The sequence below is a fragment of the Labeo rohita genome, chromosome 11 (genome assembly GCF_022985175.1).
Source record: "Labeo rohita strain BAU-BD-2019 chromosome 11, IGBB_LRoh.1.0, whole genome shotgun sequence".
In the NCBI taxonomy this organism is placed as follows: Eukaryota; Metazoa; Chordata; class Actinopteri; order Cypriniformes; family Cyprinidae; genus Labeo; species Labeo rohita.
Window position 1 is genome coordinate 11,211,761 of NC_066879.1, and position 13,093 is coordinate 11,224,853.

The 13,093-nt window shown below is 37.1% G+C and overlaps 1 protein-coding gene across 1 annotated transcript; it reads left to right on the plus strand.

The window, feature by feature from the left end:
* The first annotated feature begins 258 nt into the window (after positions 1-258).
* Positions 259-9,229, plus strand: slc6a1b (solute carrier family 6 member 1b). Its single transcript, XM_051122859.1, has 15 exons — positions 259-617; positions 1,511-1,869; positions 2,136-2,267; positions 2,446-2,546; positions 2,668-2,774; positions 3,046-3,178; positions 3,419-3,553; positions 3,647-3,750; positions 3,965-4,089; positions 4,728-4,840; positions 5,099-5,230; positions 6,088-6,190; positions 6,758-6,858; positions 6,942-7,109; positions 7,650-9,229. The coding sequence occupies exons 2-15, from the start codon at positions 1,635-1,637 to the stop codon at positions 7,755-7,757; spliced, it is 1,797 nt and encodes a 598-aa protein (XP_050978816.1). The 5' UTR covers positions 259-617; positions 1,511-1,634; the 3' UTR covers positions 7,758-9,229.
* Positions 9,230-13,093: the final 3,864 nt, after the last annotated feature.

A 13,093-nucleotide genomic window follows, 5' to 3' on the forward strand; every position in this document is an offset into this window, starting at 1 on the left:
ACATACTGCAAAATACACCTGCTTATATTTTGGTGTACTTTGGTCTGCAATTCCGCATTCACAGACTTATTACAGCAATATGCATAATACTGAGAAGAGTAACATTATTGTACAAATAGATGAATGAATAAATGAATTGTAAAAGTAATTACAGTGAATGAGCAGTGTCAGTCATCTGATAAAACACATGATCTCTGTCACGCAAAGACCAATGAAAAAAAAAAAACATATACAAAGCTTATAAAAAGCGTTGAGAAGAGAAGGTGCCCAGTGTCTGGGATCTCAGTGGTGGAGATGTTGTGTTCGGGGAGGGTCGACTTTGAGCTGACATTGAGAGTGACGGTCTGTGCTTCATGTAACATCTCTGGACGCTCATGGTAGACGGAGCTGCTCCTGTCTCTGGCTCATTCCCCCTGTCCTTCAGCACCACAGAATTGGACAGCACCAGGCAACCAGACCCTCATTCACCTTACCCCTCAGGATAGCTGTTTGCATCACTTGACTTTATGGAAACATTTTGCACGGGTTTGGACAAGTAAAAACCCAAGTGTTCGAATTGGAGAGGAACCAACGGATACGCACCGCCAAAACCAAACTGGCAGGAAAACTGTTCCAGTGTAAGTAGATCTCATTTGACTGAAATAAAACGAATGCGTTTGTTTTCGTAGTTTTGGTAGAATATGCATGGACAGGCACCTGCAAAGTTGTTTAAAAGTTAAACAATTAAAACGAACTGTTTTAATGCGCGTCTGCCTTCGACTTCTGTGCTTGTGAAACGCGATGTTTTGCGCGCATATCAAACTAAACAGTCTACAACACTATGGAGCACGTTAGTATGATGTATTTGAGCTATTTTTGCGTTGTTATCGATATATCAGTCTCGCAATCGTCAAATGGTCATTGTGATAATCACCGTTGACAGTTTGCTCGACTTTTTGAGCCCGCATTTCAGCGTGAGCACATTGACGGCGCGCGCACAGTTCTGGGCTCTTGCAAACGCTCCGCGAGCTTAGATCTTGGCTGTTTTTTTTAACATGGCTGTTTAGTTAAACAAAATAATAAACTGACGAGATTTTTCGAACTGTTTGACATAACCAAAGAGATATTTTATTTGGATTCGAGAGAGAGCGAGAAAAAAAAAAAATCTAAACTTCATCCGTTGAATAATTTAAATTCAGTAAGAAATGCAAATACTTTGCTTTTTAGTAAACTATTTTGCTATACACCACAGGCACCGTTAAAGTTTAAGATAACATAAATGTACAAAATTGTTTCTTTCAGATATTTTAAATAAATGTTGACACGCGTTTTGTCTGAGCCCTTTTATGCCGCGCGCCAAACGCACATGTGCCAATAGGCATTTCATTTTAGCCTATTTGTATCTTACTTAATTCAGTCATTTTTAATGTATTATTGTGCTGATAAATTGACATTAAATGCATTTGACAAACACCAAGCACACGTGAAATAATGTGTAAAACTAAACGCACTTTCTCTTAATCATTTTCAGGTCATTGTCAAGCTTCTTTGGCGATTTTTGACTCTTGTCGTTGGTTACCCGAACCGCGAAGCTGCTGTCTACGTGGACCGGTGCTGAACTCTCCCGTCCGACTGCCAGGACCAAACCCAGAGACATGGCCACGAACGGCACGAAAGCATCCGATGGACACGTTTTAACAGAGCTGAACGAAGCGCCCACCGCCAATGACAAACCAAAAACTCTGGTGGTTAAAGTTCAGAAGAAAAAGGAACTTCCCGACAGAGAAACATGGCAGGGAAAATTTGACTTTCTTCTGTCTTGTGTTGGCTATGCCATTGGACTTGGCAATGTCTGGAGATTTCCATATCTTTGTGGAAAAAACGGAGGAGGTAAAGAAAAAAAAATCCTGGTTGTTTTTACCATGCATTTTCCCCTCTCTAAACAAAAGGAGTAAAAGAAAAGAAAAGAAAAAAAAAAAAAGATTTCGTAATGAACGAAAATCATTCTGCAGATTGAATAGCATGTACAAAATATACGCTTTTTTGTCCAGGAAATGCGCGAAGTGCGCAATCATTGGACGCGCAAAGATCAGTGGATTTTAAAAACGGATACGTATTTGAATGTGTCTCATAATATTGCTCTTCTGTCTGTATAGGGGCGTTCTTGATTCCTTACTTTTTGACCCTCATATTTGCCGGGGTCCCGTTGTTTCTTCTGGAAACGGCCCTCGGTCAATACACGTCCATTGGTGGTCTTGGAGTGTGGAAACTGGCCCCTATGTTCAAAGGTAATAATGAAACCAAACTGGACCGCAAATAACCCTCAGAATAATTATTGCTGTTTAGAAGTGTGTAAATGATGGAGTCACTCTACAATAGCGCCGGTGTAAATTTCAGTCCTACTGTGTCCTTGCCAAAAATGTGAATCTGAAATACGGAGTTATTTTAGCGCACATATTTCCGTAGGTGTTGGCCTGGCAGCAGCAGTCCTGTCGTTCTGGCTTAACATTTACTACATAGTCATAATCGCTTGGGCAATTTACTATCTGTATAACTCATTCACCACAGTAAGTACACGTTTTCCACTTTAGGTATCAAATGTGAAATTGATAAACATACCAATGAGTATTGCCTAGATTCTTGAACTGCTGTCTCAGGGATTGTCCTGTTTGAAATGTCCTATTTCAGGAGCTCCCCTGGAAATCTTGTGACAACCCTTGGAATACAGACAAATGTTTCTCAAACTACAGCATGGCAAATGCCAATATGACAAGCGCCGTCGTGGAGTTCTGGGAGTAAGGATTTTTTTTTTCTCGAAACACTCTGGAATTTCGTATTCTAGCAACATGCAAACACTTTCCTTTTGTCCTCGGCTGTGTAAAAGAACCACTGTTGTTTCTCAAAAATGCGGCTATTGTGCTATTTTTGGCAAACAACCCTAGCTGAATGTTTTGCATCAGCAATTAGACGAGCTCTTTTTCAAACTGTTTGTGGGTTACGTGGGCTGACAGATATAAATTCTACATCTACATTCTTTAATAATGTTTATTCCCCTTTCTCGCTCAGACGTAACATGCATCAACTGACTGATGGTTTGGAAAAGCCGGGAGAGATAAGACTGCCACTAGCAATAACACTGGCCATTGCCTGGGTTCTGGTCTATTTTTGTATCTGGAAGGGTGTAGGCTGGACTGGAAAGGTAAGAATGCCCTTGAACAGCACACATATGACATTGAGCCATGCTATTGTTTTCAACAAATTCAGAAAAATCAATAAAGCTCTGGAAATTCCAAATCAGGCCTGTAATTTAGGCTTTGGGATTAGAATCTCCAAAATAATGAAAGTCTGTCATGCATTACAGGGGTTTCTAATTGCGATTTTTATCATATCAAAGCAGACATGCTTTTTTTTTTCTTAAGGCTGATAATGTGTCTTTCAGGTGGTATATTTTTCAGCAACATACCCGTACTTCATGCTATTTATCCTGTTCATCCGTGGAGTGACACTGCCTGGAGCGAAAGAAGGCATTTTGTTCTATGTCACGCCTGAGTTCAGCAAGCTGAAAGAGTCAGAGGTAGAGCGCTTTGTAATTATCATACGGTAATAGACGTGTGTTCACAGGCGTATAATTTGGTGAATTTCTACCATGTCTCGTCTCTTCTCCTAGGTGTGGCTTGATGCAGCCACTCAGATCTTCTTCTCGTATGGTCTAGGCCTGGGCTCTCTGATCGCCCTTGGGAGCTACAACCCTTTCAACAATAATGTTTACAAGTATGCAGCAATTGTAAGATTTATCAAGGGGCGTTCAAATGTTATCTTTAATCGGTACAGACACGTGCATGAAAATTTTGTATTTCAGAACAGTCAAGCATTTTTTTTTTGCCTGCACAAAATGCTTCCTTGTCACTCTCAATGTGACAGATAGATAATAGGATAAAATAATGACTGATTACTAAACAATTACGTGCTTTCGTCTGCTCCTCAGAGATTCTATCATCGTCTGCTGCATCAATTCCTTCACCAGTATGTTCGCTGGATTCGTCATTTTCTCTATCGTAGGTTTCATGGCCCACATCACACAGCGGCCCATAGCAGACGTGGCTGCATCAGGTAATTATGACGGATTTTAGTTTGATCACATGGATAAAGACCTATTATTATTCTACTAATACTATATCATACTATACTACTGTAATATGTTACACAGTGTCAATTGTTACGAGCAGTTTTCATGGTAGCAAAAAAATACTCTATTGCACTTTCCTTGAATATGGTGTATGCCTTTTTTTTAGCATTTAAACAAATACTAAATTATAGCAAATTAACCTACTGTAGCACAGTAGCTAGTCAATATTTTTGAATACATCAAATGTCATACTGTCCAAAATGGTGACCAAAATCCATCCAAACTTCTCGACTGTATCTAGTAAACAAAACTTATAATGTGATGTTTACTCTGCTGAACTGATATTAAGTTCATCGAAATTAATATAAAATAAACAATTACTGTAATAAACAAAAACATAATGTTCAACTCTGTCCTACATAATCTGCATACTGTAACCCTGTTACGTGATTTATTCACATTACACTTGAAGTAAATAAATAACATTTCCACAGGCAGTGCTATGCATAAAAGTTATAAAATTTGACATTAGAGCTTTATTTTTACAATATCATGTCATATTTATTTGTGTCTATGTCATATACGGATATTATAAAGCTGATTAAACGTGTTTTGATCTCAGGTCCAGGGCTGGCGTTCTTAGCCTACCCGGAGGCAGTCACACAACTGCCCATTTCACCTCTCTGGGCAATCCTGTTTTTCTCCATGTTGCTTATGCTTGGAATTGACAGTCAGGTAAGGTGCATATTTCTAACATGCATATGGGTGTTTTCAGGCATCCATACTGTATATGGCCTAGCCATTCTTTATCAACAGCATTTATTTTTTCTATAGAAGCTGAGCTAGATAGACATGTACAGTAACATGCTTTTTCAAAAATATCCAGCATTTCTGAATTGAACACAACCAATCCATTTAGAGACCCATTTAGTGTTCATTTTATTTTTATATAATTATAAAAAAGTGATCGGAAATGCTTTATATTCTTTGTAGTTCTGTACGGTGGAGGGATTCATCACTGCCCTTGTGGACGAGTTCCCCCGCTTGCTACGAGGAAGACGAGAGATCTTTATCGCCGTTGTCTGCATCGTGTCTTATGTGATTGGCCTGTCAAACATCACGCAGGTAAATGCACCCCACTACATCTCCACATAATTATTCTCATCTTTCTATGGATGTCACATCTCCTTATAAAAAGAGATGGATCACGATTTTATTCTAAACCTTTGTGTGTAATGGAATATATGGTAAAAATACATACTCAGCTCTTTGCTGAATAGGAGCTCTTGAAGTTGCATTAAGTAGGACAGAAACATCTGAGTGTTTTTCTGGGATATGTAATGACTCTGGAGTGTTCAACCACTATATAACCTCATGATGTTATTATATAAAAGCTAGAGTTGACTAGAGAAGACTTGAACACTCTGCAGGACAAAATACTATTATTTAACAGATAATACACAAAATAAATAAGAATAATAGTAAACAGACTATTTTATGCACAGAAAAATGATAGAATAAGGCTTTTTGGGTTTGTCTTGGGTTAGACTGTGTATATGGTCTCATCATACACGATTCATCAGTAATCTGACTCTTTTCATGATCTAATCCATTTGCTGCCCAAGTATCTTAACTTTGAAATACTTCACATTATAGAAGTAAAATGGGTTTTGAAGGTAATTTCATCTTGACCTTAATAAAGAGCACAAGTGCTTGTGGTAAAACAGCAATTCGCTAAGATGCTCACAACAATTTGAATTACTGAATGTGCAATTATGTATAATCCTAACCCAAATTCTACATCCTTCTCAGGCCAATCTTGTGACTCAAAGCAGAGAAGAGAAAGCTTGTGTCGCTAATGCTCATTGCTGCTACCATGCCTTTGAACCCAAACACTGCTAACTAGATGAGAGAGCTGGTTTTGGAAACCAATGTTAATGAACCACGTCTCTCGCTAATCATGGTAATTCTTTTCTCGACAGGGTGGCCTCTATGTTTTCAAACTGTTCGACTACTATTCTGCCAGTGGAATGTGTCTGCTGTTCCTGGTGTTCTTTGAATGCATCTCCATATCCTGGTTCTACGGTAATTATGCAACTTTATCTAATAATTCTAATATCCAAGCGGATATTAGGTTTTCGAGGTGTTGGTATTGTCTGTAGTGTCCTGTGGTGTGATATTTAACATGCATTTACTAACTAACTAAATTAAAAAAAAAAAAAAGAAATGGCATATTTACATGTTTGTTCACACCACATGATCGTTTAAAGTGAATCATTGAAATCAAAAGGCTTATGTTTCGCTTATAGATTTTGTAGTTATTAATCCATTTGCTTTTTATTCTTCACATCCAGACATAGCACATAACACATGCTAATTATTATCAAAGATCTTTATAATTCATGCTAATCTCGCTGCCAGACTCATTTCCACACTCAGTTGATTTGAATGAATATGAACCTGTAGAATCTTAATTGTTGTGCGTGGCAGCCTTGATTATGCAAACTACCGCATGATTCTCTATTTGCATTTATGAAGGGGGCGCACATACAGCAGACCTCCACCCGGCAGTAATCCTCAGCGAATCGCTCATGCATTGTTTTTCAATACCGTATGACTCTGCCCTTAATTCTTGTTTTGTGCCTCCTGCAGGTGTCAATAAATTCTACAGCAATATTGAGGAGATGATCGGATACAAGCCCTGCATTTGGTGGAAGCTATGCTGGGTCGCATTCACCCCTCTCATTGTGGCGGTAGGTGGTTTCACTGCGCCTTGTGCACTGGAAGCGTTTTCAAGATGGAAATACAGTCTGACTGTGTGTTACTTCTGTTGTAGGGTGTGTTCCTCTTCAGCGCCATTCAGATGGTCCCGCTTACAATGAACAATTACGTGTTCCCAAAGTGGGGGCAAGGTGTAGGCTGGTGCATGGCCCTGTCATCCATGGTTCTTATCCCGGGATACATGGGTTACATGTTCCTCACCCTGAAGGGCTCATATAAAGAGGTAACACTTGCATTTTTAAGTCCTCGCAGCCACAGGTGCATCTGTCAGGGAACATGAAAGTATCTCCACTGACGACAGAGTAATTGATTTAGATTGCGTGCATTATTAATGCAGATGTTTCAGCATGGGGTGAAGCATGCACTGTTCCTATTTCGTGGCTATTGGATTCATTCTAATTGCATCAATTAGTCTTCAGTTCTTGGCATTTGAGCATGCAATCAGTGACTTGGAGAGGAGTTTTTGCTGAAGGTGTTTTTCGCTGCACGAATCATACCTCTCTATCTCTGAATCATGTTTCTGAGACTAGTAATTAGGAACAAAGAGCCCCAGTCTCAATTCAATGTGAATGTAGCTTGTAATAATCCTGACACACTTGAATCACAGGTTCCCACCAGGGAAGCAAAAGTTTAGATTTGGCTTCAATTACATCTTGATTTCCAAATTGTACCAATCAAGGGTCATGATTCTACGCTTTCGCACTTGCATTTGTGCTTTCTTTGCTCAGCAGGAATAGCTGATGATTTTCCTTCCCTTTCGCAGCGACTTCGGATAATGATTCAGCCCACGTCAGTGGTTCGGACTCAAGAGAACGGGCCAGAACAGCAACCGGAAAATCCCACCCCAGCCAATGACGAGGCGTACATCTAACCGCCCTCCCCCTGCTTCACCCCGTATGATCAAAGGTCAACGTTCTGAGAGAGAATAAAAGAGTAATCACGGTTGATCACAACCAAGGACTTCCATGTCTAAACTATATTCACCTACCTCCGAGGGAAAACCAACCTGATTACAGTTTGAATTGTTTTGGTACATATATACATAGGGTTAAAAATATATATCCAGCAATGTTCTAGGGTTAATCTATATTTCATATGCAAGATATTAGTCTTTCTAAAAAAGAATAAGGAGGAAACGAAGAAGGGTCACAGCGTAAACAGAGGATATGATTTAAATGATAATTCAAGATTTGGCATCCCAACCGTGTTAATTTGATATTACATGTAATTAATGTATTAAAATATAAAAATACAGTTGTAGGTTAGAATCGAATTGTATCTGATTGTATCTGAAATATATATATATATATACACATCTATATATCTTTATAAAAGCAGGGAGCGAGAATATGGGAGCGTGCAACAGGGCGAGATGAACCTTGGATGTCAAGGTTACGTAGCCAGACTACACTTTTCAAGACTCCACAATTTCAAACAGCCCTTCTCCCATTTAGCCTTCGGGCAAACCCTGAAAAGCACAAGACCAGTATGGATTTGGGTTTACAAACGTCCCAGGCAGTGACGAATTACCAGCCGCAGGGGCAAATTGACATCAAAAAAGACTGTTACTATTTTTTTCCTCTTTTTTTTCTAAGACAAAAAAATAACTTTGTATGTGTTTTTTAGAATCATTTTAGTACATGTTTTCTATGTAAGAGTAAGAAGGACCAAATTCATGTTTATGCTACTGACAGATCTGAAAAACTGTTTTACGTCGAACCGTATCACTGCACAGGGTCCGAAAAGTCATTTTTTGGGGGCAGACGTACCCCGTGAAACCACTGTTAATCCTGCTCACCACATTTGCATGCCACTCCTCAGGAAAAATGGCGAAAGTGACCAAAATTTGCTCTCCTGGATCAAAAACGATTATAGCTGTGAGCAGCCTTCAGCAAATAATCACTTCTGAGCAGAAGCTATAGTCTGTTGCCATGGTTGCTAGTGTCATTTTGTCAGACATCATTGACAAACCAGCACTCTGTGTCAAAAAAACTGACAGAGCCGTTGTTTGAATGGAAATGTGTCAAGGAGAAATAATGTTTTCTTTTTAAATATACAGACTAGCTGGGCAATAAATAATTTACGTGAAATCATATAAAGGGATGTGCGTGTGTGCGTGTGTGTGAGTGTGTGAGACAGAGGAAGTGACTGTTTTATTTCCACTGTTCTATATTTTGAAATGCCACTGGTGAAAAGCACAGAGCTTTAAGTTCACAAGCCACAAAGGTATCCGAAAAAGAGCACTGTTAGTTTGCTTCTATGGCAGCTACATGTGACAGAGATCTGGATTAATTAGTCGATTTATTCTCTGCAAGACGTCTGATGAAAAAAAAAAAAAAGAAAGTGCAATCAATAAGAGTTTTTCGTGAAATTGTATAAATTTACCATTCATCAGATTTCTCTCTGAAAAAAATGTTGTAAAACTGTACCGTGTAAAAGTACCTGTGAATGTCCGTTTTGAGGTTTTTGTCTTGTTGAAGAACCTTATATTATTTGCTGTTTACTGCAATAATGCATCGATCTCAGAAACTATATAAAGCACATATCTTTCTGAAATGTAAAAAAAAGAATAGTAATAATAACAAATCAATAACAATAATGGGAGATTATAAGAGAATAGATCATATGTTAGTCAAAGAAAATATTGTTTTGTATATTTCTAACTGTTTGGGCCTAATGTAAAATATTGATATGTAAAAAAAAAATATATATATATATAATAAATGTCTTTAGATGGTGTTATATAAAAGCATGATTGCCATGTGTTATCTGATTAAAAAAAAAAATAAAGTATTATAGATTATCATGTGTGCTGTCTCGTGTCCATAATTATTTGGTGCTTGTCTTAACGTGATAGATATAGGAATAATTAATTCTTGATCATAAAAGAAAAAAAAATCCAATTATTCTGATATACAGACATTTAAGAGGACAAAATATCATTCAAAATAAGAAAAATCTATTTTTACATTACATTTCACAGCATGAGAGATTATGCACAGGAGACAGGAATCTTACACATAATGGTTTCCTATGACCTGTTCTTGGATTAATAGATTCCCTGATGGATTCTGTCCAGAGAGGATAATTAATCTCCTTCAGCAATTAACCCTTTAATAGTCCCAATGGAGCTCCATCATTAAACTCTGACTGTCAGATTGAATGAATAAACAAATTATTTATTTACCAGTTTTGATGATAAAATTCAATTATTAAATTCACACTTACAGTCATAAATTAATTTACGTAATATATTCAGCATAAACCTTTCATTTTTTAACAGCAATCACAAATGTAATTTTATTGCAAAAATGTTCCTCAACTGTTTGATGTTTAACCGATACCCATATGATCAAGCCCAGAGGTTACATTGTAGATTTCCATATTCTGAAATTCCCTGTGGCCTGCATATACTACCGCTGTGATGTAATAGCTTGTGCTTGTGGATCCAATTGGCATGTTAAATCTAGTCTGGGTAGGGGGTTGATCAGGGACGAGACATTCGGAGGAGGCCTCATGTCGGAGTCTTTCCCTGGAGCCTTCAATGCTGAACCAATGACAGATGTGCTGGAGGTAATTTACTTCAGGCAGTGCGTGAAGTATAATTGTAAATCTGTTTCACAAAAAGCCAAGCTTAGAAGCTTAATAACTAAGACTTTAGTAGTAGTAGTAGTAGTAGTAGTAGTAGTAGCCGTAAATCACAAAATATATAGCCATATCATAGCTGTCTGCAATATATTTTTCACATTTGTTTTACTCAAATCGAAATCATATTTTAAGCAGCAGTAATGATAGCCATTGCCGCCATCGGTCCTAAATGTTGTGTAGATAATGAACTGGGTCCGTCCAAACACACACACTCACACACAGACTGGATGTATGCTCTTATCAGTGTTTTGCACATGGTAGGCCAGGATATTCACTGTTAGCAATGGCATTTATTCAGATTATTTCAATTGTATCTTGATGTTACACACATGCCTTGTAAAATGCATTTATTTGAAATCAGTAAAACTGACAGCTGCTGAATATCTAATCTGTTCTTTTCCTACAGTATGTTTCATGATGGCACTACAGAGGACGAATGAGTGAAAAAAGGATAATAATTTAGCATCAGTACTGGCAGAGCCTCTGTGGTGTGTCAAAGTGGGATGAAATAGCTTTTTTTTTTTGCCATGTCACATTTCTGTAAGTATCTTTTTCATTAATTAGCATTTTGAATGGGTCTGTCATTATGTTTTTGATAGTTTCTTTATTTCAGGCATTATGGGTTCCGTGTCATTACAGGTTTTTCATTTCCTTTTATTTGACAAATCTATTTTTCTGCTTTTCACAGCCAATTCTGTAAAAGCTAGGATGAAGAAGTCTCCTTATTTTCTACTGCCTTTGTTGATGCTGAATGGACCAGTACTGTTTCTAATAATATGTTAGTTATTGCAGATTATCTTCTTGTTCTGTAAGTATTCCTTTTTTTTCATATGTCCATTCATCAATTTTTATGAAGTCGTCATTTTAAAAGCATACGTATGCTGTATAAATATAGATAGGGTGCGTTAACCTGAAGGTGACAAGGTTTTATTTTTAAAGGAATGACTCATTTTCATTCATACTGGGGGAGAGGAAGGCACTTACACAAAAATTTATATTCCAGGAAGCGCTCAAGCCCATTTTGAGAGGCTCAGATTTCTCTCATGTGTTGTTCTGTTTTTACAGGCAATTACCTCACATTATGACTGTAGCTCAGGCAATGACGGCCAATCAGAAGCATTCCAGTCTTTTGTTTATTATTCAAGTTAGATGAACTGAGCACTGGATGAATCCAAAAATTTTACAAGATTTGCTGTGTGAACGCTTAACAGAAAGCAGTGAATGCAGAAAATGTGTTGTGCCATGGCATGTTACATGACAAAAAAATATGGCTCGTTGTTAATCCAGTAATTTAAAATACATGTTGGCCCAGATTTTAACTGAGCAATTGACTTATGTGCAATGCTTGTCTTATTATTTGGCACCCCAGGCGAGACCAGCCACCTCCAGTAATGTTATTTCATATATATTTTACATTAGCAGTAGCAAAAAATAAAAAAAATAAAATAAATAAATCAGCACTGCAGTTGTTTGTTCAAAAGGCTAGCACTGCAAGATAATCTAGTGTTGTGGTTAGCCAGATTCTGTGGTGGCAGTAAAAACCAACAGAAGGTGCAACTGGGTATGTGTATCACATATTTTTTAAAAATTAAAGGTTAAAAGGTAGAATTAAAGGTTTTAAATCTATTTATTTTTATTAGACAAAATAAAATTGTAGGGGTGTGTAATGGAAATCTGTTGCGATAATAAAAATTTCTAAAGTTCTAAATTTCTAAGTTTCTAATCAATCAGAATCAAGGATCTGAACTATCCGTTTTATAGCTAATATCTGATCGAATATTCATCATTGATCTATATAATCTCTGGTTATGTTAATGGTATTTATATAGAATCAGGGTGGGTGGGGCTTAAATAAACGTCAAATCTAAATACAATTTTTTTTTTTTTTTTTTTTTTTGACTCTAGACCATGGGTGTCCAGTCCTGCTCCAGAAGGGCCAAAGTCCATTAAAGTTTAGCTGCAACAAGCTCCAACATACTTGTCTGTTAATTTCTAGTGAGTCTAAAGACCTGGGTTAACTGGTTCAGTGTTTTTAATTAGGGTTAAAGCTAAACAATGCAGAGCAGTGGCCCTCCAGGAGCAGATTTGTGCATCCCTGCTATAGACCCTTATTTATTTCTTTAAAATCCAAACCTTTATTTAAAATAAAGCTGATGTTTTAAAATAAATATTGTTTTCCACAACTTTTTCAGCATTTAGTAAAAAACCAGTCATTCCATACCGAAATAAGTGACTCCGGAATTTTTTTTCTTTGGATTTCATTCACAATTTGTTTATATGAATATTTGTTCTTAAACACTGATTCCTTGAAAGGTAAAATTGGGATTTATAAGATGTTTATAGAGATGTTCATAAATGTCTACTAACTCATTTACAAATGCTTTATAAATAATTGATAACCAGTTATAAATGCATGAATATATTTTGCAATACCTGCAAAATATTGAGCCATTTTTAACTTACTTGTTATAAATGATTAATAAATATATTTGTTCATAATTATTTCACTCAAAACCAGATTTCTGATTTATTTTATGGTACGGCAAAATAGACTATTGT